This window comes from Linepithema humile, chromosome 5 (genome assembly GCF_040581485.1).
Source record: "Linepithema humile isolate Giens D197 chromosome 5, Lhum_UNIL_v1.0, whole genome shotgun sequence".
Classification (NCBI taxonomy): Eukaryota; Metazoa; Arthropoda; class Insecta; order Hymenoptera; family Formicidae; genus Linepithema; species Linepithema humile.
Genome location: NC_090132.1, coordinates 28,579,070 through 28,606,791, shown reverse-complemented (window position 1 = coordinate 28,606,791; position 27,722 = coordinate 28,579,070). Strand labels below are relative to the sequence as shown.

The 27,722-nt window shown below is 33.6% G+C and overlaps 2 protein-coding genes across 4 annotated transcripts; one reads left to right on the top strand and one right to left on the bottom strand.

Moving 5' to 3' along the window:
- The first annotated feature begins 147 nt into the window (after positions 1 to 147).
- On the top strand, positions 148 to 21,183 carry Drat (Death resistor Adh domain containing target). 2 transcript variants are annotated; one of them, XM_067356377.1, is made up of 4 exons: positions 148 to 319; positions 16,230 to 16,770; positions 16,996 to 17,177; positions 17,482 to 21,183. In XM_067356377.1, the coding sequence occupies exons 2-4, from the start codon at positions 16,237 to 16,239 to the stop codon at positions 17,897 to 17,899; spliced, it is 1,134 nt and encodes a 377-aa protein (XP_067212478.1). In that variant the 5' UTR covers positions 148 to 319; positions 16,230 to 16,236; the 3' UTR covers positions 17,900 to 21,183. The 2 variants fall into 2 exon arrangements, with proteins under 2 accessions (XP_067212478.1, XP_012232657.1); XM_012377234.2 differs by lacking the exon at positions 148 to 319 and adding an exon at positions 14,841 to 15,170.
- Positions 20,879 to 27,703, bottom strand: LOC105678142 (rho guanine nucleotide exchange factor 38-like). 2 transcript variants are annotated; one of them, XM_067356371.1, is made up of 10 exons: positions 27,643 to 27,703; positions 26,994 to 27,220; positions 26,476 to 26,653; positions 26,226 to 26,344; positions 24,688 to 26,145; positions 24,427 to 24,576; positions 23,603 to 24,223; positions 23,337 to 23,519; positions 22,649 to 23,254; positions 20,879 to 22,581 (listed from the first exon to the last, which is right to left on the bottom strand). In XM_067356371.1, the coding sequence occupies exons 2-10, from the start codon at positions 27,081 to 27,083 to the stop codon at positions 22,387 to 22,389; spliced, it is 3,600 nt and encodes a 1,199-aa protein (XP_067212472.1). In that variant the 5' UTR covers positions 27,084 to 27,220; positions 27,643 to 27,703; the 3' UTR covers positions 20,879 to 22,386. The 2 variants fall into 2 exon arrangements, with proteins under 2 accessions (XP_067212472.1, XP_012232658.2); XM_012377235.2 differs by lacking the exon at positions 27,643 to 27,703 and having other exon boundaries at positions 26,994 to 27,227.
- Positions 27,704 to 27,722: the final 19 nt, after the last annotated feature.

Below are 27,722 nucleotides of genomic sequence, written 5' to 3'. Positions count from 1 at the left end.
CGTATTGTACGAACGATCGATCGTGCATCCCTTCCACAGGGAATCTGCGTCCCAACATCGGCTTTGCAGACTTTTCGGAGTCGGCGCGATGACGCGATTCCTTGAAGCGCCCTCGTCGGGTGGGTCGTCCACCATCAAACCCATCAGAACCCCACGAAGTCTCGTTGCATCCAGCAGCAGCTCGACACGCAGCTTGTAATTTTCGCGAGGACGCGCGAGCTCGCCTCGACGAGTTTTTGACGTGTAACGCCTGACGATTACCATTATCCCCCGCGGTTGCCGTTCGTCACCGACATTTCCAACGCGATCGATCTTCAAGGTGAGAGCTCGACCTTGATTTATCCTTCCCTAATTTTGCTCGCAGCTGTCCGCTTGATTCTCCGCAACGGAAAAATTCTCCGTATTCCCCAAAAATTCGACGTAGTACATGCATACACTTATAAAATTTTGTCCAACTTTTGCATTACTCTTGCGCTTCAATGTTTTACACTAATTGAAACAGATGTTTACAAACATTGTCCATGTGTACGAACAGGCGTAATCAGTAATATGTAAAAGACTCATATAATTCAATGTTCATTCTTACAATTAGTAGAAAAGGGATATGATTTAAAATGACCTACGTTGCAGGATGCGTAGAAGAAACATTAAATATTTGTTACAATCTTCTGAGGTACATTATTTATAATTCAGTGTGTCATTTTTGTGATGTCACTTTATGATAAAAATGACTACTTACTAAGTTCAAAGTTTTTCTTTATTTTGATTAAACAAAATTTGATTTTTAAAACTGTTACATGCGCCAAAGAATTTTCAGTTGGCAAAATATTGAAACATTGTTGCAATATTAATAACCCGACGAGACTTAGGTACGTATATGATAATTCTCTGCAATCCTAAAACGTTGAGAACAATGTTCTCGTTTTTATCTCGCAGACCATTTTGAGCATTATCATTAGCAAACAGTCCTTGATAGCGTAATTATTGCGTTTATCATTTTCTCGCTCATTTGTTACGTAAAATTTATGACGTAAAATCTTACAGCTAAGCAGATATTGTTATTGTCGGTAAATTGACGGTGTATCGAGCGAATAATTATATGCAAAAATGAACAAACATGTTTTTTTGCCACATTTGAGCACATTATTTGAATGCAATCACTATTATTGATTGCGAGGAACTATATTTGCTCGCAAATATATGGCAATAACAAGTGCGACTGAAAACACTTGCTTGCTCCTGCGAACAGCTGATTGTCAGTTATGTATGCGCGCGGTGTGTTTACGGATCGATTAGTAACCGACATTGCGTGAATCACCTATTTTCTCGCATAGCACGAAAATATAGTAAACAAAAAATAAAGTTGTTATTCTCGAAAAATTTTTTCTTCTGAAGCAACAGTTCCGCTTGCAATTGTCTGCGCATGTATGGGTGTAAACAATATACCGGATTCGTGACATGCGCATTCAATTTTGAGAGATATTTGTCAAAGAAAAGATTCAATTGAAATATCTAATAATTTATTATATGGAGAGATTTTAATTAATAATATTTTAATTATCAATAGCTGTAATTATTAAATAGTTATATTATAAAATTGGTTTAATATATTTATGATGAAATATGATGCAATAAATGTAACATTTCTGAATAAATGAGGCTTTTATATACATTTATGGAGATTGAGAACTAACATTATTTTTATTTTTTATTTGCTATTATAATTTATAAAAAATAAATACTCATAAACTTACAAAAATGTTGAAAAAATATTTTTTAAGTTATTGATAATTAAAACGTACTATTTTGATATTCTACACGATATCTACAGGCATAAGATCGTGACTCTACGATAGTTGTTGACAGTTAAACATCTGCGATGCAAATTTTGTACCCAATGCATAATAATTGTTTAAGAAGAGTGAATCATAAAAACCTTAAGTAATAAAGAAAATTGTTTATTAAGAAAAAAACAAATTGTGCTTTTATTTAAAATGAGGAGCGGAATAAATAATTTTAGTTACTGCTTTTAAACGACATTTCTATTGTAATAATTAAATATATTCGTGACAAGTAAATAAATAAATTTTTATATTATCTTATTGCTTTTTATATTTTATACTTTTAACAATACATGTAATTTTAGTTTGGGAGACTTTCTCGGATTGTAGTAACACTTATTTGTTTTCAAAATCGTACACACAGTTAATTAAAACTTGATTAAAATATACAGATGTAGTTTCCAATTTAATTAAAGTCTGAAAGTTAATTTTCCGATTTTGATGTAGCTTGAATACAACAAAATATTTTAATTATTAAATTGAAATATATAAAACATATATTTTACTTTGTTTTGTATGTTCTATTTCTACTGTAATTAAATTTTTTTAAATAATTGATATTATTAAATACAAAACAGAACAATACAGAAACAATACAGAATACTATGTATACGGAATATCGACAGTGAAGACAATATACATGCACAGGATTAACGTTAATGCTCCAATTGAATGTAATTGGTGCAAGGTTCAAAGGTAATCATTCAACGAGCTTGAAATCGCTTATTAGAACCAAACTCGTTTGTGACGTCAGCTGATTGCTCACTGTCTCTTAAGAGAACTGTTGTTTCAGAATAAGAAGTGTACACGTGTTCGTAGTTATGTCATAAATCAATTTGAATTAAAATGATTGATCTTTTAACCAATTGTTATTGATAAAAATTAAATAAAAAATTAAATGATTAAGCAATTAATAATAGCCATGACTTGCAAACTTTTTCATCGTGCACAATCTAAGATACGAGTGCATTATTATTCACTAATAAACACAATTTATTACTTTTAATTTTGCTGTGCATACAAAACCAAATATTTTAAAATTATTTGATTACTTATTTTGATGATGGATGATTACATTTTCATTATATTTCATTTATTTTCATTTATTTTCAACGGTAATAAACTTACGTTCTGTTTATGTTTAAACATGCAAATAATAAAAATAATAATCAATCAAACCCGGAACAAGAGTTTTGTATCATTGATAAAACACATGCTTGAAAATATTCTCATTGATATCAATAAAATTTGACAGCATGTGTAGAAACATTTGGATGTTTCGTAATATTATTTCGCGTACGTAATGTTGTTTTGTTCTTTGTTATTCGATTGTACGTCATGCATCTGTTTAAAGGTATTTGAATGGATTGGTGTAGCTTTTTTTCCCGTGATATATCGGTTGTTATTTTAGTAATTTTATCTTGATTATCAAATGAAATAACAATGTACATAAAACAAAAAGTACAAAGAGCCATACATATTAATAATTTACAAGTTGAGAATAAAATAAGGTAACGGAACTATATGTTTTATTATCATAATCTTTTGCTATTATTAAAATAATCTCGTACACGTATAATTCTTTTAAAAAAATATATTTATTCTTGCAATTCTTCCAGCAAAATTTTCAATCAGTAGAATCGTAAAATTCAAAGCAGAATATGAAATTTCATAATGTTTAATTTTAACTGGAATATTTATAATAAAAATATATGCATATTAATATAAGTAAATAAATATTGATGAAATTTTAAGCCAAGCTACATAAGTAGCCAAAAAGCTACATAAATATCCAACATTTTGTAATACATTTTTATACAACGTATATGAAATATATTTAATAATGCACGTAACAATAAAATGGACAAAAATTATCAGAAAGTATTAAGGATTAAAACTAGACAAGTCGGGAAAGACACAACGTGTAATTTTCTGGAGTAAGCCTGACCAAGACTTTCTCGCGTTGCGGTAGGTCATCAACCCCTGTGTAGCGGCGAAGGTAAAGCGTAATGACTGTTTTCTTACAGTGAAGTTGTTTTTTTTTTCAGGATTTTAGAATTCAGAATTATTATCGTGCCGCTGTAGAAAGGCGTCAATATTAGTTATTTCATTTCAAGTCTTGAATTTTCAAGTGGAAAAATAAGGAAATTCATAAGATTTACAAGGTCGTCTCCCGTAAAATCATAATAATCAATATGCGCGATTGTGCAGACGATATTAAGAATTCCTTTATTGTCATCGTTACACAGAACTAGCAATGAATATAAACTGTGCCGTCCATAGAATTATCGATACGGTAACCATTGTAATGAGCTATGAGTGACAGAGAGAAAGATAAATGATGTACGCAATGCGCTGGGATTGTTCCATTGAATGCAATAATGTGAGAGAATCGCTCTTGATAAGAATTATCTATATACAAAACATCTGTTGCCATGCAAATTGTTTACGCAAAAATATTAAAGATTGATAAAAAAAATTGATGGATGATATTATTAAAAGAAATTGATGGAGCTTGCATAATTGACAATTCATTAGCATGTGTAAAATAAACAGCTCGTGTCATATAGCAGAAAATGAGATTGTTTTTAAACGACACGAACGTGAGAAAAATCACTTGATTATTTTAGCTTCATTATTCTTCTCGCCTTGCAATACTAGCACCTTTGAATATACGACTGACCTCGTTCGAGTGGCCGATCGGTATACGCACATCGATACATGCGGCGTTCATTAAGTCCTTTATGGAAGCAACGCGCGTTGTTTTGATTTCTCGGGATAAATGATCAAAAGAAGATAAATTAAAACTATGAAATCATCTATGAAAAAACTCTTTTAAATTCTATTTACCGATACGTTTAAATTATTATTGCACATTTAAAAAATAAATAATTTATATATTATTGACATAATTAATCGCAATCTTTAATGCAATTTTCATCACTTTTATTTTGCAAAATCATTGTTTACGAAATAATTAAAATGTTTTATATTTTTTCCCCCGAAAAATTCGCATTTCAGAAAGAGGAATTTCCTTAAAGAAGAAGTTTAAATGAGAGAAACAAGATCTAATTGAAAATTCAATGGGCTTAATTGTTAAATAGCACATGCAATTTTAATGTCATTGATTAATTTAGAACACTGTTTCTGGAGAATATCATTTTAATTTTTTATGAGTGCAGCGTTTATCGGAAATGTGTGTATAGCTGCGCAATTATCATCCGTTTCTATTTATCTTTTAAAGTAATGAGACTCATTGCCTCGTGTTCTCAATTCCGCAAAGTTGTCAAACTCAAAGGCGTTGTCAGCAATTTATATCGACGTCGATGTGACTTCATAGAAAACACGCCATTCGCGAACAAACAGCGAAGTAAAGTCGATGCAAATGATGATATCAGTCGTGCATTTTTAACAAGCTATATTGTTTTTGTCACGAAAAAAAATAGCACTTGGCACCTCTGGACTTTGTTAACAGCGGATTGTCAGGTGTTGACGTCGTGATCGCCTTGGCCGCTATGCACACGTAATTGTGAAACGACGCACGGAGCAACAACGTGAAAAACGAATGCTTCCCTTTGCGAATGCGTCATTCGTACGGCATTATTTAGGTGTCAATGTCCTGATAGCGTAATTGCAGCTGGCATATTGTTGATGGAAGTAGAGTAAAATACACAGCTGAGAGATGCACCTGTTATTTATTTTGCTGTACGCTTTGCCAACGCGGGTATTTAAATGTCTTGAAAGCGTTACTTTCGATACAAAATTAACAAAACTTTTATCAGAATGTTAGTAAAAACGAAAATCTTTTTATTGCCATCTAAAATAAAATTATTATTTCGATAAAGTTACTATATATACATATCTGTTTTGTCAATTTATTATGTCAAAATATAAATACATCACGGCAAGTGTTAAAAGTTACACGCGCGCAGTGCTAAAATGACTCAACGCAGCGAAAGTGTTAAAAGCCACAAGCAATGTCGAATGACTCACGAATCATAATATAGAATTCACCTGCGAATTCTGAACAATTATAACTGATCTTGAGGCTGTGAAACCCGAAAAATTTGTGTGACAAATTTTTTATCACGATATTTTATTACAACATAACACATCACATTGCATACATCATTTCCTCCGTTTATTTTCATTGTTATATTATTTTATAAGAGCATTGCAAGAGCGGGAGGGTGAAAAACGCCCTGGAACACCGCGGGCATTACCCGAGAAGCTATGGGCACGGTGTTCCAAGTGAATCGGCACGGCTGAACACGCGGATGCCTGCTGATGTGCACGTGATTCCAGCGTGCCAGCTCGGTTCCGCGGCATCGACCGACTTCCCCCTCTTCATAGTACACTGACACAGCCGTGTCGACGCATACATCCTCCCGTTTGTTCAACACCTGCGATGGTACACGCGGCATATCGCCCATAGATTTAATCCTGAGGCACACTTGGACACACCAGCCAAGATTTGTGGCACACCCGGAAATAGATTTTTCAAAAAGGTCATGTAAACATTGATCTGATGGTTAAAAACTTACGATGGCTTTCGATAACAGATTTATTTTTTAATTAGACGAAGTATCACACAGAACTCATAATTTGTGTTTTTATAAGGATTCATTCTGTGATCGAAAATTGGGTTGAAAAATAGTTTTTTGATTCATTATACGCGTTATTGATTTTGTCCACTCGCCTTATCAGTTATTGGATTTCTTAAAGGTGCATGTTTCAGACATATATTGACTGAAATTGCTTGAATTTCTTGCGCACATCAGATTAAAACATCAAAGTATATTACAAACATAAAAATTGTTATCATACGCGTTACTCAAATTTGCGATTTAATAACACTAAACTTTAGCTAATTATCATCGCCGAGTTAATATTGACACTTGGCATTTTTTTTACATTTTTATGCATCTTTTGTAATACAATCATTTAATGTACTTTTCTTATTTCTTTCGTTACTATCAATGTTCCAAATCTCTTTAAACGTCCGATACAAGTCTTTCAATATAAAAAGTCCTTTTACAAAAGGAAATTTTCCGTGCTCAACCGGAAATCGAATTTCTCAACTGTGTCATTGCTAATATTAAACATACCGATTACTCTCCCACAATTGCTCAGTATCGCAATCTTTGTTGCGCCTTTCAATGGTTATCGGAAAGCGCGCAGCGACGTAAAACATTAAACAATGTCTCTCTTTCTCCTTTCCACGCGATTATTATTTTAAAACCTTAAGGATATTATAAATTCTAAAATTGGATATCCGCAACTCTGAATAGGGATCATTTCGGAACATCCATGACGTGCGTATGCAGCATAAAAAAGGGGTCATGTGTCCTCGAGAGCACACGAGGTGTAGAAACACGAAGTCAGCGTATGAAATTGTACTCGTGCTTTAACTTGCAACATTGCGCAATATGACGAACAGGAGTGCGGCGAACAAGATTGTTTTTAGGCTTAATGTTGCCATAATAATATCTCTGTACTGATAACTTCTGAATGCATATTGTAAAATTTAATATATATATACACCTCTCTTAGCCGTATAAATTTTATCGATATTTTTAATATGTGCTTTAAATATACGTCTTTTTTTCTTTGAGCGAATATCCAGCGTCTAGAAGATGGAATAGGTAGTTGTTATAGCAATTAAATCACTTTAATCGTCACTTTGAAAAGTGAAATATCACACGGGATACGAGAACCGGTGCGTGATAAATAAATAATACACGATGCAATCGTTAAACGCGAAAGTCTTCGGAAAAGAGAACCTCGTATGATCGAGCGTTTTCTCCTTTTCACTATAAGATGTTGTGCTGCACAACGCTGTCAGCTGATTTTACTACGGTATAGTACGAACGAACGAACAAAGGCTGACATCGTTACGGTGGGTAATCCGACCTGCTTCTGTGCAATGAATTGATATATAACAGGCAAGAATATAGTCCGAGTTTTTACGAACATCTATCTTAATGTAAAAATTTTATCTCGATTTTTTATATCATACAGGGAGCAGAAATTTTTACAATATTTAATGTCACAGGAGAAAAATGTAAAAATATCTCAGATATCTCTTGTGGAAAAATTTTTCTTCATTATTACAATACTAGTTTTGATAATGAAATACAGAGCATCGGATATAAACTTCTTTTCCTAATAATAAATTAAAATCCATAAGATAGATAATATATTATTTCATAAGACTTACCCCATCAATTTTATTCGTCTTTCAGTGTAGCTTAGAAATACAATCAGCTGATAATATGAGTCACATTTTTTATTTCGATACGTTGACTCAGTGAAATAAAGAGATCTATTTCTGGAAATTGTCAACGTGAATCGAACGTGCTCTTCTACGTATACTGTTCGTGACGAACAGTTTCTTTATATTCAACATCGTTGCGTATACTATAGAAATCTCTTTGTTTGCTGCAGCTGCGACTGCAACGTCCCTTCGTATCCCCTTGTTCGAAGAACCGATCAATTAAACATTACAGATAAAGCAAAATTTTTCACATATTTTCCAGAATATATATGATATGTTTACTTTTCTCTAAGTGATTTGTTTGAATGGTTGGAATACTACATTTTTTTTATCAACAAAATGTCTCAGAGCTTTTGAATTATGAACGATTAAATTGTTTCAAAAGTAAAGATTTCAGAGAGATTTGCTAAAGTACACATCAAAATCGCTCCCTTTTCAAATCTATTTTAGTTACAAAATATTCCGTGTTGCATAGTTCACCGATGGCTCACGCTGACCTTTCTGTTCTGATCGTTTGAAATATTCCATATTTTTTTATTCATGATATTTTTTATTTTGTAAGATATTTTACATCTTATATCTCCTTCTTGATTAATTTTATATAACATATTTTTATAAATAAATATAATTTGATTAGATAAAGTAATCCCAGAAGTCATCCCAGTGCGCATGTTTTAAAGGTATTTAAAAGGCATAAAAAAATGTTTTTTTTTCTGATATTTTTAGATCTAGACGTCTTTTAGATGTGATGTAACTGTTGTTTAGGATATAAAATCAGCACGGCACATAGAATATATTAACTTAAATATTTATTACAAAGATATCTGAAATGCAATTAAATAATTAAGAAAAGATCCTATTTAACTAAACTTTTCAAGTAAAAATCAATTCCGTTTAATTAAACTCTTGAAACAAAAATAGTCAAAAATCTATAGATGAAAAGAATTACGAGCTAGCTAATTATTCAGATATAACTATAATATTAGAATATTTTTATACTATAGTTATATATGGAATTTTATTTGGAATTTAAAATTAAAATTTATAGTCTTGAAAAGTTACATTGCACACTTCATTTTATTATATTTTACTATTCTCAATTCATACACAAATAAATTGGTTGGTTCACTATTAAAACATAGTTATAATTGCGACTATGTAAGCGCATAAATTCTTTTGGGGAATGGTTTTGTTATAGATACTTGTCATTAAAGTAGGTCAAGCGGTATAAGAACTCTGTGAAGGCTATACTTATTCGCCGCTAGTAAAAGCTCTAAAGGTGACGAGAAGCAACGCGATATAACGGTTGCACGATGTCGCCAGAGATTAATTTCCAAGAAAATCTGAAACATCAGCGGAAATAACGCTAACCGGAAAATTTAAATCACGCATTATCATGAAAATCCTAAAGTAATGGTTACTGATTATTATCAGTTGTAATATTTTAGCAGAAATAATTAAGCATTTGTCATTATTGGGAATTATCATTGCGAAATATCCTTGGAATCATTATACAATGATTAGCATTGTGACGTATCGTGAATTTTAAAACATTAAAAGATAATTAATTCTGTGATTTAATCAATATTCAGGGAACAGAGTACTCTCAATATATGTAACTATTTATTACGTAATTGGATTTCTTTATAATCAATTTGAAATTAGGTTTTATTCATCGAGAGACACACGGTCTTTACTTTAAACTTAACATTATACGTATACAATTTTACCTTTTGTGCAAACGTAAGACGAAATACGATTCAATGTATATGTAAGATCACGCGCATTTTTGGACTTTTGATAAAAATTGTTGTAATTAATGCAATTGTTACAATTATTGAAACAGCTTATGTCACCACTTTATTTTTTTTTTTATTCCGATTACTTTGAAGTAGTTAAAAGATAAAGAATTCTCCAGACTTTTTGAAAGCTATCAGAAACAGCCTTGAGATGTATTTTAACAAAAGCCAAATTTTACACGTGGAATAAAACTGCCCGAAAATACATCAAACAAAATAGCGAATGTTCGTTAAAATCATATATTAAATATCTGATTTTATTTTATCTTTAAAATTCGGTTCAACTTTTGATCCAACTAAATAATGTAAAATAAAAAAAAAGATAAAAAAACACAAAAATTGTATTTTTTATGGTATAAAATAAAAATTAAACGCATAATCGACAATTATTCGAGTGAGAATTCCATTGAAAATACTTTTGTGATTTCGTTTTTTTATTATCAAGAAATTTGAAATGTATCGTCACACGTGCGGGAAATGTTTATAATTAATTATCATAAATTTTCAAAGGATTTTAATTAAATGTATATATTTTATTATACGCGCGCGCGCGCGCGCGCGAAAAACTCTGCATTTAAAATTTTATTTACGATATATATAGATATTTCCAACGTTTATCTCCAAATCACGATAGTTCTAACAATTCTTTTTTGTGACAAATCATTTCAATCTGAACAAATCTGATGACGCGTGCGTAGAAAAATCAACAGAACGATTATCAGGAAACAGAGTCCAAGAAGCTTATGAGTAATACTCGTATCTATTCCCACATTATCACTTATTTACAGATAGATCATGTTATTACATTAGATTAAATTGCATGAATGATTCCACAAAGCAAATTGGCAAACATGGTAGCTAATAGATTTCACTGAATTTCAAAATAATATAAATTTGAGCAATAAAGTGAATCTTTCTTGTAAAACTCTTATAATATTGCTAAATAGCACAATTAGTAATTAACTCAGATCTGTTTGAAAAGTGTATTTTAATATATCAAACTTAAGTTTATCGCTACTGAGACCTTTTAATGGCCGTGGTGCAGTTAATGACGACTTGTATGCTTTTTTTAATTGCTTCGATAACATTGATTGCACTTTATCTAATTAGAAAGTCTATCTCTGTACAAAAAAAACCATTATGCGATATTAGCGGTGAAAGAGGCCTTATCTTTTACGCAATGAAAGAAGAAATAAGAATACAAGTGATCTCTATTAAAGCGTTTGGAAAATTTTACATTATTCGGAAGAAATCGCACGCGTGACTCATTTTTAAATCTGGCTCGAGAAAGGATTGTATAGCTATATACGAGGTGTTTACGTCAGGTCGCAAACGGTATCCTCGCACAAGGGAAATTGAAGATCAGTGTAAACGTAGAGAGTAGACGAGAGGAGGTCATTTGATTCCCCTACAACAATACTAATTTTACATCACGTAGCATAATCGTGCTTAAGTATCTTCGCAGAGCGGTAAATCCAATATCCTCTATTTAAAACATTTAAGGCTCTTTTTATTTGTAACATAAAAACGCGTTAAATTAACAAGAAACTTCTCTCTGCAATCTCTCTCTATGATCAACGGCTAATTTAACAGAGCAATAAACAGAGCAACGGCTAATTAAATAGAGCAATAAAATCACACTTTTCACACAAAAATGTCCTTGTCCTTGTGTTTTTGCGTATTATGAAATAGCAAAAACATTGATCAGACTTTTAATCAGGTGTTTAACTTGTTGAAATTAAAGCGATAAATTGTCTTAATCAATATTTTTGAGAGATTTATCGCACGTTTTATAATTCCCTACGGGAAAATAACAGCTGTTGACATCTAAGATATCTTTATACGATTGTGTCAAACTTTTTTTTTCCACAACATCAATCAATACCTTTGAAGTAATCGTCAATTTGTGTGTTTATATTACGAACTTTAGCACGTGATAATGGTAACGATGTGCGGGCACGCCTCTAGGAGGATTGATTACGATAAATGTGTTGTCTGTTTAATTTCTATTGAGGTCAAGCGATGATCAAACGATGATTGGATCATCCCACTTGCAAACTTATATAACGAGCCACACCATGTTTTTTACTTACGGACGTGCCGATTAATGTTTCCTCGAGTGATGCAACAATGAGTTAATTATGAACGCCTTCCTTGAAACCAAGTCTTAAGCTACATAATGCATCTTTAAAAATATTTTCTTTTTTCACTAATTGTAAGATTTATCTAATTAACTTTAATCTCATAATATATCAGAATGAAATTAAAAAACATTAACAAACTTTTTTCTTATTTATTGTTTCAGTTTGTGAAAAAAATCTAATTTTCAATATAGTGTATAGCTTGAAGATAACAAATAATAATAATACATCTTTGTTGTTTTCATTAAATGATGAATATTTATATATTATTAAATTTTTATCACAATTACATTTTTGACCATTTAATTATATTTTTTATTAAAATGTAAACATTATTTTTTGATCCATGTTCTTCATGAAAGAAGATCCATGTTCTTCTCCATATTCAAAGTTTCTTGATTGCATGTTTCATGATTATAACAGTAATACATCTTCTTACTGATCAACACATAACCGCGGCCTAATCGCAGATGGTTAGCCTCAATTCACGACTATTTTAGTAACACGCAGAATGCACTTCCTCAGTCTCAGACAAATTGTACATTGTGTTATATATAATATAACGCATGCCACAGCATAATTCACCTAAAAATTTACATGATAAGAACGAAGTCAACACCCGTATAAGTCATACTTATACAACGATCGATGTGTCAGAAATAGCATATTCCGTTCTCGCTCAAATATCCAGCAGAGATAAAATCGCCTTATAGTTAACGTCCTTGACAGCAGGGAAAATAAATGTTATCTGCTACGCAACGCACATAATTTAAAAAAAATCATAGATAAGCTATAAATCAACAAATAAATTATTATGACCAGATAGAAGCTGGATATCTCATCTAAAAGTTTTACTAAAATTGCGAAAACATATTTTCTTTGCACATACAATGAGAATAAACTATTTTATTTTTCTCTCTGTATTTTTAACTAAAATATTTTATTTTTTCGAATAAAAAGAAAAAAATGATTCCGATCAAAATTGACATTTTAGTAAAATAATTTTAGCATCTATATGTATATTTTTTTTATCATGAATGAATAATCTTACAATTAAATTCCGCAAAGTAGAATCACTTAAAAATATATAAAATTTAATTGAAGTTGAAAGTCAATAAAAGCGGATAAAAGTGTGGATAATTTATTTAAGCATGACAAAATTAATCGTCACGATATATCAGCTGAAATTGATAACGGAAGTTATATAATCTATTTAAAAAATCGCATATAATATTTTTTTTGTTTTTTTTTCCTTATTGCTATTAAAATTTAAATTAACATTGTTATTTTGTTTCCTCTCTTAGCTCATTTTTAATTTAGCCCGATACTGTTGTTGTTGAATATTTTAAACGAAAAAGTTATAATTCTAAAAATAATAATTCCATAAAAATTTGAGAGTAGACTTGTGAGAAAAATTTCTTAATATAATCATATTTTAAGCAAGATCGTAATTAACTGCACGATTTTTTTGTCATCATTATATTAAGCATAGAAATGTTTAATTAGCATTAACAGTCATATTTTCTCATATTGAAGAATGATAGAAACATATCACAATGTATATATGACAAATGAGAATTAATTAATGCTATTATAAGAAACAAAAAATAATTAAAATGCTTAGTAATTTTATCGAATGACAGTTTTGTAAACAAATATCACGCTCTGGATATCGGCAAAAATGATAAAACGCTTGATGTTAGTCGTTGTTTCATGCATTATAAATTATTTCAACGCAAATGTACATGCGTGATTGTAGAGTGTCATATGTGTGATCACCAAGTAGGAGAAAAGAGAGAGGGTCATATTGCGTAGATAACATAATATCAGATGGATAATAAATTTATAAACAAAGGGTTACTATATAAGTCTTTAATATTTCAGATAACGAACATATGTATGATTCATCTATCACGTGATATAAATATTCAAGTATTCTATAAAATCTACCAAACCAAATAATTAGTTTGTGAAGCACTCATTATCAGGCTTAAAAATTATTTTCTGTCTAAAAAAGAATTTCTTTAGAATTATTTATACAAAAATTAACAGAAAAGTAAAATAAATTAATGAAATGATCGTGTTTTGCAATTAATTATATCTTATTAATTAATGTTCTGAGAATAAATTATTTGATAATTTTAAAGTTGATTTTTTTCTTAATACTTCTTTCATTGTGCATTGAAAATTTTCAAACGGTAAATCTTAAGCTTTATAATTAAATATTGAAACAAAGCGACCAAAGAAAAGTCTTTATAAACATGAAAGACATTTTTTCCGAATTAGAAGCAATTAAATATGAATAGTTCTTCACAAATTGCACACACTTCATAGATACAATTTAAAAAAATATTTTTTATCTACCTCTAAATAAGTTTTATTTTAGTAAAATGTTATTGTAACGCTTACCAACACATTGAAAACTAAACGGATGTAAAAATTATACAATGGTTAATTAAATTTTTGCTGAAGAAAAAAGCTGACTATAAATTACTCGAATAAACGTACTTGGGTGTTGTGGCATTTCCAGTATCCCTCATGAAAGTCCATCTCATATGTTATCACTGTCAAATACAAAGCGCTTCATTTTCAAGCTGCACGCGAGCCCCGGCACATAGACGTCGCTGCTGCGAAGTACACAAAAACAGATGCCAGAAAAAACAACCGTTGCACGTGGTCTACGAATGCTCCGCGCGCCTCTTCCATTCGTCCCCGCGCCTTCACTTTCCCTACCACCTTGTCACAAGTGCGCCGGTCTGCAAGTGGTATAAAAACGAACGCGCGTCGATGCGACGGATTAGTGCGTCTTGCGCGACGTGAGATAGATGTGTCAATAATTTGTTTCTTCGTAGAATTTTTTTTCTGTTTTCTGTCGTAAATTTTTTGCGAAGTTACAGAATTTAGATCTGAAAGTTGAGCAAATTAGAGAGCAAACATTTTTTTTGTCGTTAGAAGCAGTGTTTGATCAAGCGGTTGCAGTTTGAGTGCAACGTTTTTTGAGTGAAAAAAAAACTGCAGTGTGGTTTTGAAAAATATTTTTAATTAAATTGGTTATGCCGGTGGAGTTAGAATCGATGGCGCCTGTCGCTCACAAAGCCATCTCTCGTAATGGGTAGGCAATTTTAAAACATTTTATATTTTGTTTTAACTGTTAATTTTTTATTTTAAAAGGTGTGGTGTGCATTGTGCCGATTTTTTGGGAATGATAATTATACATACACTTGAGGTTTAGCAAATTGAACTCTCTCTAATCGCAGCAGAATTTAAATTACTTTTGAAAGATTCTGATTTCCTTTTTTTAATAGATTGTGATAAATAAAATTCTTTGCTGTTCAATAAGTGCAATTAATTTTTAAATTTTATTTTACATATTTAACTTTTATTGTAAGTTTAATCGAATTTAATGTAAATTAATGTAAGATTTGTAAAGCATTTGTATATGTTAACGTTAAACATTGTTCTTTATGTTTTTGGCTCGACACGTTGGTATATTTATAAAATTTATTTATTAAACTCACGTTTGCTACAATAAAAGTGCTAGAAAGATATCACAATACGTCACACTTCTTCCTTCTTACACAATATTTATAAGCATTCTCGCACAAAAACGTGCTTCCAAGCGTCCGCTCTGAAAGAAAGATTAAAACAGCTGATCTGTGCGTCTGACGGGTTTCTTTGTGCCAGGCACGTTGACACTAATGTATTTCCGGCAAATTTAACATTGGTATCAAACCGTTCCACACGCGACTGTAGAAAAAGAATAATACATTACTATTAATTAATCAGATGCCAATTGTAAAATGCATCATTATCAATTACTCGAATGCTTTTTTCCTATTGCGGTCATAATAACTCCATTTAGCTCGCTAATAAAGAAATTACTTCAAGCGGAAAACGTCATATCACTAATAAACCCTGCATACGCACTTGAAGCTTTTTTGTTCACTTATCTATAATTAAAGATAGCTCGATATAAATAAATATATACACAAGGTTTTTAATAATTATAATAATTATATATATTATTTTACTGAAAAAGATTTAAATCTACAAGTATCTACATTTTTTTTTTTTTTTTAATTTATTGCTAAAAAATAATTGAAAAATAGGCTTATTAAATCCTGATAGAGATTGTTTTCCGAAGATTCATGTTGTCAATCTGATGTTACAGAGAGAAGATGAACAAACTGTGCCGCCAACTCTCTATTGAGAGTCCGAGCGTGACCGGACGGGAGTGTGTCTTCAGCTTCGATGTGCCCGTGCCGGATGTGCCAGCGCACGGTGCCCGCATTCGAGTGATGTGCGCTGGTGCGTGTTATCATCCTCGACGCTCGCCAAGTCTCACCAGCTTGACTTCGGTCTCGAGCGGCAGCAGTCTGGCCGCCGATATATCCGTGGAGAGCGACTATCCGGTGTCTCTGCCGCATCATGGGATGCGCGATGCCGCACTGTTCCCCGGGTACGAGGTGGCCGGTGTGATCGAGTCCTTCGGCACCGACGTGCCCGAGGGCTGCGAGCTCGCTGTGGGCGATCGCGTGATTCTCTATCCTTACGACGGCATCCCCAACGGCTACGTTGAATACTTGGTTGTGCACGATCTGAAATACCTGATAAAGATCCCGGACAGTATGTCGCTCAGCGTGGCCGCTATGCTGCCGGCTGGTGCGCTTCTCGCGATGAACACCGTCTTCGCCGCTCACGAACACGTGCAGGTACGATTAGCCACAGTTTTTAATATGCCAGTTTAATCAAGTAGATGATAAATGGAATAAAGCCAGTTCTTTAAAAATATAATGCTTTTCTGCACATTTATTTTAACAGCAGAAAGAATGTTTCCAATTCGGCTATAATCGTTTTGAGTGATCAATTAAGACTGTGCGATGATATTTTTTTTGCAACTGAAAAAGATAATGCAGAAACACGGTGAAATGTTGCAGGCATTATTGAAGGAGAGAGGTGCAAACAGCGTGTGCAAGATTTTGGTGGTTGGCACGGGTGGTCTCGCTTTGTGGGCTCTCAGAATCGCGTCGTATCACTTCAGCAACATGAGGGACAGAGTCACCACCACAATAGCCTCTCTTAAAGACGACGGTCTTCTCATAGCTCAGGAATTCCAACGGTAAGCTGTAGTATCGATTTTATTAGATTGATTGAGATAATTATTAATCAAATAGGCAATTTTAACAACTTAATAAATTGAATAGACTCGTCAAGAGCAATCATCATATTCTTGTTATTGAAAGCTTTACTTAAAATTTAGATGACTCTTGTATGAAAATTACTGAGTGGTCTTCTTAGATTTGAAAGAATTTTCGAAATCAAGGAAATAAAGAATTTTGAATTAGAGAAGCTTATTTTCAAATAGAATACGATTGAAGCTCATTCATTCATCAATTAATTCTTGAATACTTTTGGGATTGTAGAGTGAGCGTGGTGCAGTGGAATGAAGATCTCTACGAGAAGCAGCTGATCGAGCGCACGATGGACGCCTGTGGTGGCCAGGTGGACGTGGTGATCGACTTCGGCACGACCTCGCGCAATCTCCATCGCAGCATGCAGTGCCTCAGTAAAGGCGGCGTGGTGTTTGTAATCAAAGAGGTGGCCGATCGATTGTTGCCGAAATTCAGCCGACGAGCGGAAGAACGGCAGCAATCCATAAAAGCGGTGGAACCGGGCACTTTGGAGCAGTTAGGCGAACTGGTTCAACTGGTCGCCTCCGGCAAGATCGAACCGCCACCGCACACCGTCTATCCCGCCGAGGAAGCCCTCGACGTCGTCCAAAAACTTTGCCATTCGGAGATCCAAGGTCGTGCGATTCTCCGTTTCTACCCCGCCGATTAAAGGATTCCTCGCCGAAAGATTTCTCCGCGATCGCGGATTGACAGGCAATAGATTCGGCGACGACGACGACGATCGAAAAACATCATGACGCAGGCCCAGGTAGTGAGAATTGTTACTATGATCGACGCGTGTGCGTTTAGGAGTCTCGATATAAGACCGATTGCTATTGTACTATCGTGGGAAAGTAGTTGTTTCGTACTGACTGCCAGCGTTTAGATTAGGCGTCAATATACATGTATGTTCCGCGATAGTTCGCCGATACAAAGATTGACGAGGTCTTCGAGTGGAATTCGACGACACGTTCAGGGAGGTTTAATTCGCGGAAGATCTCGCGGAAATAATGCGGCAATTTTATGACGCGGTTCGTTACCGTAATGAGCGAGCGAAAGAATGAACGAGGATCCCAGTTTACGGCTGATCAAACATTAAGCGCTGCCTCGATAAATCCCATACAGTAACGACAGTAAATATTGCGGAAGTCGCATTTGGCTTCATTGAGCATTTCGTATAGCTCATTTTAATGTTGAGAAATATTTTATCTTCAAAGGGAAGATCTTAGGTCCATACAGTAAACCGAAGAATCTTTCCTGTCAGATTTTTTTCGCGGACAGGTTTTATCGACAAAACAAGGCGAGACAGACGCGACATGTCATTTTATGGATTGATATAACTTTTAAGCAACGAGAGCCTTTAGCTCTCATTAAGAAGAAAGATAAACATACATATGTGTGAATCGCATCGATGTCACACAAGATAAACCGGTGTATAATCGTTACGACATGAAGGAAACGTTATCATAAGTAAAACAAGGTTCTCTGCTTTCCTAATGGATGTCTAATATTTGTTATTTGTTAACGCCAAACAAAATCAAGAATAATAATGCGTAAAACACATGCATTAATAAAGCATACAGACAACATTACAGGCAGTTGACAACCGGAGATGGTATTTCCATTCTTCGTGTTCATAGATTTTTGAACGGAAAAATGCTGAATGAAAAACACGCAGATATTTACACAAAGCAATATATTTCTTGTTCTAAAACGCATTCCTTCACATGAAACTTCGACGCCGTCATGTTGAGATCATATGATACATACAAGAGTAAGTTAATTTCGACTTTCGTCGATGTGCGTTGATACTTATGAATCACTAAATACCGGCAACTACAAATAGTCATGTTAACTATATTATCTTTAATATTTGTACCACAGCTGATATGAGTACTTTAAAGTCGTCGGTGCCTAGAAAATAGCAATAGGAAAGTCAAAAGAATTAAAACGACTTGAAATATCATATTAACTATCATCTTAATATTTCATATTATGGCTAATAATGCCTATTTAAAGTCGCTGGTATCTACGGAAATACAAAAGGAACTAAAGCGGATATTTTTGCTTAAAACAGATGAATGAATGTCGAAAAGATCCTATTATAAAATACGTCTTTGGTATCATTGTTCCATGTTCGATTGAAGTCTATATTTCTCGTCGTATATTTAGAATGTAATTTGCAACAGCATTGCAATAATTCTAAGGCTTTGTTTGCGTCAAATACGTACTACATTATTAAACAGTTTCGTTGAACTATGACATGGCGTGAATACCAGTTAGCTATATGTAAATTCGATGTAAACAAAGGATCTTAGAATCATTCTAATTACACGATGATAGAATCGATGACCTCATCGAACGTGCTGTTTAATTCCAAGCGGTATTCTTTACCGTGGCAGTAACATTTGCCGCTATTTACCTCAATTATTGAAAAATACAATAACAGCAGCGACAAATTGACGCATCTTATAATTATCTAAAACATACAATGTCACTATTATGACTGTTGTGAGCGATGTTTTTCGACGAGACGTCGACAAACACCGCTAACGCACGTACAAAATACCACTGCAAGATCCAAGCAAGTCCGATATATGAACACACTTCGATGCGTACTGCAGTGATATTGCAAGATCAAATGTGTATGTTTAGTGTCAATTCAGAAATAATAATCGATGGGGATGCCTGTGTGAGCCTAGAAATAAGTTTCCCGTTAAAAAATAAGGGGATAATGTTGAATTATAGTAAAGATTCATTCTACCATAAAGTAAGACGTCGTCGCTATAGTGAGGTAATCCTAAAACGACAATTGCCGTAGCACTAAAATATGATAAACAATGTTACGAAGCTGAGAACCGTGATCGATAAGATATGGAGCTGTTTCTTTACGAAAGGTATATGAACAAAAACGAACTAATTGCTTCGTAAATAGATCTAGGTTGATTTTGGCGCGTGGTTTGTAAGATAATTAAGATCAATTTCTCTATTTAATATATTTTCTAGTTAGCGATCACGCTTTCTCAGGGCCTTTTTGCGTTAAAAAGGACTTGCATAGCGTTTTAATCAATGATACGACATATTTAATTATGCATAAATTTTTTAATACGATTTCTGTTTCGAAGATAGCTAAGTAACGAGGCTAAACTTAAGCACATCAGCTTTGACCATATTTGATGACATTTTTCCAGTTGGTTCTCCTGCCAAGGCCTTCCTAGATTCGCCTATGGTTATCTCATTATATTGATAATACGTCATTTTATGGTGCCGTGCGCGTAAAACGGTATGTTATTTTATCAGGATTTTAGCCGCGCGATGCATATTGAGATTGTATTTAATAAATCATAGTTATAAATTATACAGAAGAATGCACTTAAATTGCGAATTCCAAGAGGAACGGATGATCGATTGTGTTAAATGATAAGCGGTCCTACATAAATCCATCATATCTGCCGACGGTTTCGCGAAATTGAGATACGAAATCGCGGATCCAAGCTTTATCATTAATCGGCACGATAAGAGCATAATAACAAGTTTGTATGTAATTCAACGTTTGACTCGCGTAAAATGGATCAACTTTTATTGAGCGTGCATATACTCGCGTTCGGTACATCTCGTTGATCGACATTTATCGTTAGATCAGTATTCATTTTCTGTTTAGCATAAGTTAGCGTAAGTACATTCGTGTAAGCTTACGACTCGAGCGCGAATGATGATCGCGTGCAATCGCAATGCAGTCGCAAGTCACTGTACCTCGAAAGACTGTTTTGTTTATTTTAAAGAGTATATCAATAAATATCCTCTTCTTTTTTATTATGTGTACATTTAAGCGGTAGCTTAGCGCTAGAGCATACACATCGTGTCACATTATTGTATCTACTGTTAATGATAACAGTAAATGCGTTATATTATGGTAATAACATAGCTAATAAATTTTTTCTCTTTTTTTAATAATGTGCGTTTTATTCTCCAGTCTTCTATCAATTTTTAGCAACGCTAAATTATATTGAATGCTTCTTTGCATACTGACTCATATTTTAATTGTAAATAAAAAGTAACTAATTATCCTCAAGAAATCATGAATAATCAGTAAATTTATTTATTATCAATAATATTCACTTATCTAGTTATTTGCTAAGTTTAATAATTTATTCTCGATTTTCAAAATAGCATGATAATAGTTTATTTCTTAAATAAAAATACTAGTTACTTGGCTTAAATTATTAATAAAGGTGTATTAATCTTTTCAATTGGAACTAATATGGGTTTTAATTAAAAAAGGAATTTGTTTTTCTCGTAACATTTTATTTATTAAGATCTTTATTGTAAATGTTCATATATTTCATGTAATGTATAATTTTCGACAAATATAACACTATACAAATATACATTAGAAATTGCACTCGAAAAAGTAATATAAAGATCAGTTTAAGCATAACAGTGCATTGAGAGAAATGTTCTTCGTATTCTTCTATAGAAATAGAAAAAATCAGAAGTTTGTATATCGATGAGCTTGCGGCATATATAACAAAAATATTTTACTAGAACATTATTTTGTTAGGCAAGAACATATGTATAATTTCCTTTACAATGATATTAATTATTAATTCTGTAAAATTAATTATAATTCAAGCATCACAGAAGAAACGTGTTATTTTCGATAAAATACTATATACACTATATACACTGTTTATACACGCATATAACAATAAAACGAATGATAAATGTGTAAAAATCTTAAAAAATTCTATAAATATGAAACATGTATAAACCTAAGTACTCTAATGAGAAGTTCAAAAATTATCCTCGAGTATTGACGCGTGGATACATTCGAATTCTAATTAATTATCTTTTTAAACCTGTAAGATTAATCAGACCAGAATAAAGCTCTTTTTTTGCATTTCAATTAAATGAAAAGAATTTATAAGCTTCTTCATCAATTAATTTACTATATTATACTATATATTAATAATATGTATTATATACTTTGTGGAAAAATCACAGCTGAATCCAATTATAGATCAGAACTAATATCGAAATTTCATTAACAATTTTTCAAGGAAATTAATTGTCACGATCTTACAGTATGATTGTAATATTATAAATGTAAAACTTGTGCTTTATAGTTTGATTTCATCTTCATTATTATGGCTTTAGCTATGACTTTAGTTCAATTGTCGAACTTAAATAATTTCGCGGAACGTAGCCTTGTTTACCGTCACGATTCTCTACGAGCCACCACTCGTTGTTTCCTTTCTCGTCGTGAGGTCGGAGCAGTCTCAGGGCTTGGCCGGTAGTGATCGGCAATGTACCCGGCATGTTCCCAGCAAAATCGTACATCGCGTAATAAAACTAAAAAATCGAGTTATGTTAATAGAAGAATATTGAAGTATAATCGACGGAATATTAAGGTACTAACTTCGCTATGTATATTTTGATACACCTGTACTCTCGGTGCTTCCGGAATGTTGCTATAACTGTGATTTACTCTCGGCTCTTGATTCACATCTAACGATAGCAAATCTTGCAGATGCGATTGAGACGCCTTGATGATTTCCTTCTCCGGGGAATCCAGCGACATCAAATTCGGAGGACTGGAGTTCTTCTTCGCAGTACCAACGACGTCCGACGCGATTTGATCTTGGTGCTGGCTCTGCCGCTGAACCGGTCTCAGCTTTTGAGAGGGCAAAAATCCCTGAGTGACTCCAGTGTCGACGTACCACCTCGCTGTATCTCCCATCGGATCCTGCTTTTTTATGGCCGCGATCAACGTGTTTTTCGCAGCAGCTACATCCAGCGCGGAAGTGCTGGCAACGTCTTCAACCACCACATATAACTTGTCTATTGTATATTTCTCTCTAAGCAAGGATCTCTGCTTTTCAGTTTGCGTGCACAACTGTGATTGGCTCTCCTCGATTCGAGGATTTGTGCCAGCGAACGCAAAGCGTGTTATTTGATTCCACACTAAATTATGATTTACAAGAAAAGACTCCAGCACATCTTGCGATGATAATTGCGGCGACGTCTGGAGAGCAGAGAGTTATCGTTTATTCAGATTATGGTAGAAAAAAATTTTTTATCGAAGCAAAAGAATTTTAATTACATACCTCGCAAAGAGTCAAATATTGCTGAGTAATTCTTCCGCTTAGCAATTTTCGGGCGCCCGCGAAAGTGCTTATGCAATTGACTAAAATATTCGTCGCGGCGTCAAGTAACATCGGTAATTCCTCCAGCAACTGCTGATTCATTGCTTCGTAATTACTCTTGGCAGTAAATAATTCTTCTTGAACCTGAGAAGTGAGATAAATCGCAAATGGAAAAGATGTTGAAAGGAATGACACTTGTAGTAGACTAAACCATGTGCAATAATTACAATTTTTGATTCTTTATATTTCTCACTCCTAGAAATAGCAGCGTCGTAATCCAGCAACTTGTCGCGTCTCTTCGCTACTAACACCGCTGGTCCTTCTAACAGAGTAGTTAAGAGATGTAACGGCGCGCTGACCCTCTTTTCGATACATGACTTGAAATCCTGCACGTATTGAGACCAAATTGTTGATCTGATATGTCGCAATTTTTTTACCTCAGCAGTTGGAGTTCCCTGATAATAATGAGCCAGAAATTCGGCTATCACTTCACCAGACATGGCTTCTTCGTTCAAATGCACGGTACATTGCTCAACGTCTTTTGCCAATTGCCACGTACATTTCTCTATAGAGTGAAATTGTTTTTCAAGCTCCTCGAATTCGGTATCGCTCGCGACATTTGTCAGTCCTAGAGTCGCCGACAATTTTGTGCTTAGCCTTGTAGACATTTTCGCCACAGAATGCATACTTAATTTCGACATTTTGCCAATTAAAGTGTTATCATTGTCTAAATATTTGGACACGATATCTCTCCTGCGTTTGTACTCGTTGATGTAACTGGCTACATTTGTCATAACCTGCCATGCTTCTTCTGTAGTCGCTTTATCTGGATGATCATCTTCCGTACACTGAAAATTATTTTTTACGCATGATTTATAATGCAAACATACGCATATGTATATAAGCGTTTATTTGAAAAGTGATTTAGGTTAGTAAATTTTGCTGAAATTATATTGGTTTACCAGCATCTCATTAAATTTGAAATTGTATTTATACTGTTTTTAAAATAAACTACTCACATACTTCTCACGTTATCATTAATTTTGTTTACCTTTATTAATTCATATAACATTAGCGGATACTTCAAAATTCTTTGAACCGGTTTTATCAGGATGGAGCTCATATCAAAGCAAGCAACTTGGCGACGTAATGTCTCGATACCTTTGTTAAATACTTTCATGATCTCTTCGTTATTTTCATACTGCAACATAAATGAGTGAGATTTGATTATATAATTTTAAATTACCGCAAACTTTCTATGTTATATATATAGATAGGTTTTACCCACTAAAATTTTATTCGCGTTCTTTACCTTTTTTAATAAAATTAACGCTGCTTCATGATTTCCACAATACTTAACATAAACATTTTTCAATTTCTCAGCCATTTTCACAAAACAAGGCCCGACCATTTGGAAGTTTTCGTCACAGCCTTTCATTGTTTTCAAGACCATATCCAGTAATTCTTCAGCAACATGAATAACTTCCAAAATATTTCCAAACAACGTAGCGACATCGATCCCTTTCGATTGGAGAAAACTCGGATTATGTAAATTAAATGTCTCGTATGTCAACTTTAAATCGCGAACGTATTCCTTCTCTGTCATAACTAACTCCGATATTACATTTTGTCGCTGATCCGCGCGCTTTTGCTTCATATCAATTGGATTACTCATTGCAGGTTCATTTTCTTGAGTTTCCTGAGCGGACACTTCTCCATTTACAATAGCTTCTCTCTGTAATGGCACTCTACCTGGAGCCGGAGCTGGTGGTGCTGGCCTGTGTGGTTGCGACATTCTTTTTGGTTTTTCTTCCTCGTGCACGACGGCACTCGCTTCCTTATGCCTAACCAACACAAAATCTTCGAATTCTTCCAAATTCGATTCCTGCAAGCTGTCCGAGGAATGCTCGGACACTGAATTCAAGTATTCTCGCGGACACAAACCGATCAGGCCATTTTTATCCTTCACATTCACCCAATCCTCGTTAGCCATTTCTACCACAGTAACAACTTCTCCCTCGTGGACACTCAAATCACCATCCATCTGGGCTTCAAAAGTGAATCGCACTTTTACAGTAGCGCCCGACTCTAAAGCATCTTTTTTCGCAGGAATTACTTCAGACTGAACTTGATTCTGATTAGATTCCGCACAATCGACTATAATATTGACATAAGATGATGGAAAAATGCCTCTCGCATTATCGATTATACCCTCCATCCATTCGGTATCGATGTGCCTGGTGAGATGCACCACTTCACCCATTCCGAAACTTAGCTCGTTTGGAAACTGCGCATTAAATGGATATAATGTTATAGCATACGGCTTAACGTCGTCGGAACTCATATGAGTACTGCACTGTGTGTCACTTGTATCATTAGTTGATGATAAAGCCTCTGGGAACAAATCGAAGTAGCTTGGAGCAGGCTCATTGAATAAGTTCATGTAGGAATTGATGGAAGGACTTTCGCCAAAATCTTTGTAAATTGTGTTATCGCAAGATGTTGAGGAAGGTGCAAAATTACTCTTTGTTGTGGACGTTACTTCTCCCTGATCGATTGTGTCTTCATCTGCATCTACGTAGAATATAAATCCTTCTGGCAATATGCCTTCTCTACCATCTTCTGTAACTCCACGACACCAACCATCATCCAAAATTTCTGTGACAATGATCATCTCTCCTGCGGTTAGATCCAACTCTTCGTCAAGTTGAGCTTTCAATGTTGTCTTTACTTTGGCTTTTTTTCTTATTGATTTCTTTTTCATTGTTTTCTACAAAAAATATTTTTATTAATTAACAGAGATAATAATAATAACACAAGATCACATAAGATGTGATTTCCTCAAACTACCTTTATCAACATTGTATCAAGTTGCCATGTATGTGTTGTTGGAAAAATACCATTTTTCAAACTTGTCCTGCCCATATACCATCCTGAACCAATATTCCTTGTTCCAATTATGAGTTCTCCTAGTATCAATAAGTTTATGTTTAAAATCATTATTTGCATTCGCAATATTAATGCTCAAAAACTATCCACAAAGAATTCCTAAGAATTTATATTCTAATATAATACAATAATAACATAAAACAACTCTTACCTTGTGCAAAGGACAGGTCTCCAGTTTCTTGTCCAGGAAAACCAATTAGAGCGACAAACAGTTCTTCTGTCTCACTCAGTTGAGGAATTTCCACTTTATGCAAATGGCTCAAAGGAAACCTGCCAACTCTGTCTTGAGACTGACCGAAGCACCAATGCTTATCTATGATTTCATGTATCTGAAAGGAAAACAGGTCACTGTGTTATTTTTAATTTTTTACACTTTTTTATAGATTAAATGTTCTGGGCATCGATCATATAATTTTTCCCTAGGAGTGGAAATGTGAAAAATAAAAACTTTTATGTGAACTCAACAATTCTATTCGTCGAATTCGCGTGAAATTTTTACTTTTTATGTTTTCACTCCTAGAAAAAAATTACATGATCGATGCTTTAAATAGACACTCTAATAGACGTCTTGCAAAATGTGAAGCTATTTATCATATAATCTGCATTCAGATCTTGAATCACATCTTGTTTATACTTGACTATTCACTAGGTTATGTATTAAACAGATACCAGGAAATAATGTCCTTTAGAAAGGCTTAGTTCTCCGTCGACGGTGGTAAGGAAGTCGTGCAACACTCTTGCCAGTGTTCCCGACTCCATTTCCGCTGCGACGTATCCACATCCGTCAATCTCGCGATACTGTGGCTCGCAAGCGGAGGCGAGGAGCCTGACAGCCGATACCGCTCCGATAAGTGGTCGTCACGTGGCATACGTTTGTGTACGTCAACTAAAGTGTCCTTAACAATTAGAATCATTAATGACTAAAAAAATCATCTATGCGTCAGCAAAAACATGAATATAGTATTTGCGATCTTTTGCAGTTTTAACATACTTTTTATAATAATCAAATTATATCTGCACTAAACATCATAACATTAGTATTGAATAATATTATATAAATTATATAATATTACGATCTTAGTAAGTTTAACATTTGAATATATTCACGTAAAATAAACGTAAAATATATATGTTTTAATGCTCTAAATAATAATGTAAATTTTAATATATTAGATATACATGTATAAATGATATAAATTTACATTTGCTAGCGTAATATTTATAATAATTTTCTTGCATTTAAAAAAAATATATTTATATAAATAAAATTTTTATCTCTTTTTTATAATTTAATCACATTTAATATGTATTTATGTACCGCATTCATAGAATCAGCTGATCGGTAAAAACTACGTCAGTGTGGCCAGATACGAGCGCAAGCATGGAGAGGGTACCACA

Bases quoted from the DNA above. Each gene is read 5' to 3' on its own strand.
- Drat (XM_012377234.2), top strand. From the start codon at position 15,112: ATGCCGGTGGAGTTAGAATCGATGGCGCCTGTCGCTCACAAAGCCATC. The intron at 15,171-16,229 runs GTAGGCAATTTT...CTGATGTTACAG, and splicing joins AAAGCCATCTCTCGTAATGG to AGAGAAGATGAACAAACTGT. The intron at 16,771-16,995 runs GTACGATTAGCC...GAAATGTTGCAG, and splicing joins CCGCTCACGAACACGTGCAG to GCATTATTGAAGGAGAGAGG.
- LOC105678142 (XM_067356371.1), bottom strand. From the start codon at position 27,083: ATGGAGTCGGGAACACTGGCAAGAGTGTTGCACGACTTCCTTACCACC. The intron at 26,345-26,475 runs GTAAGAGTTGTT...TATTGATACTAG, and splicing joins AGACCTGTCCTTTGCACAAG to GAGAACTCATAATTGGAACA. The intron at 22,582-22,648 runs GTTAGTACCTTA...TCGATTTTTTAG, and splicing joins ATCAAAATATACATAGCGAA to TTTTATTACGCGATGTACGA.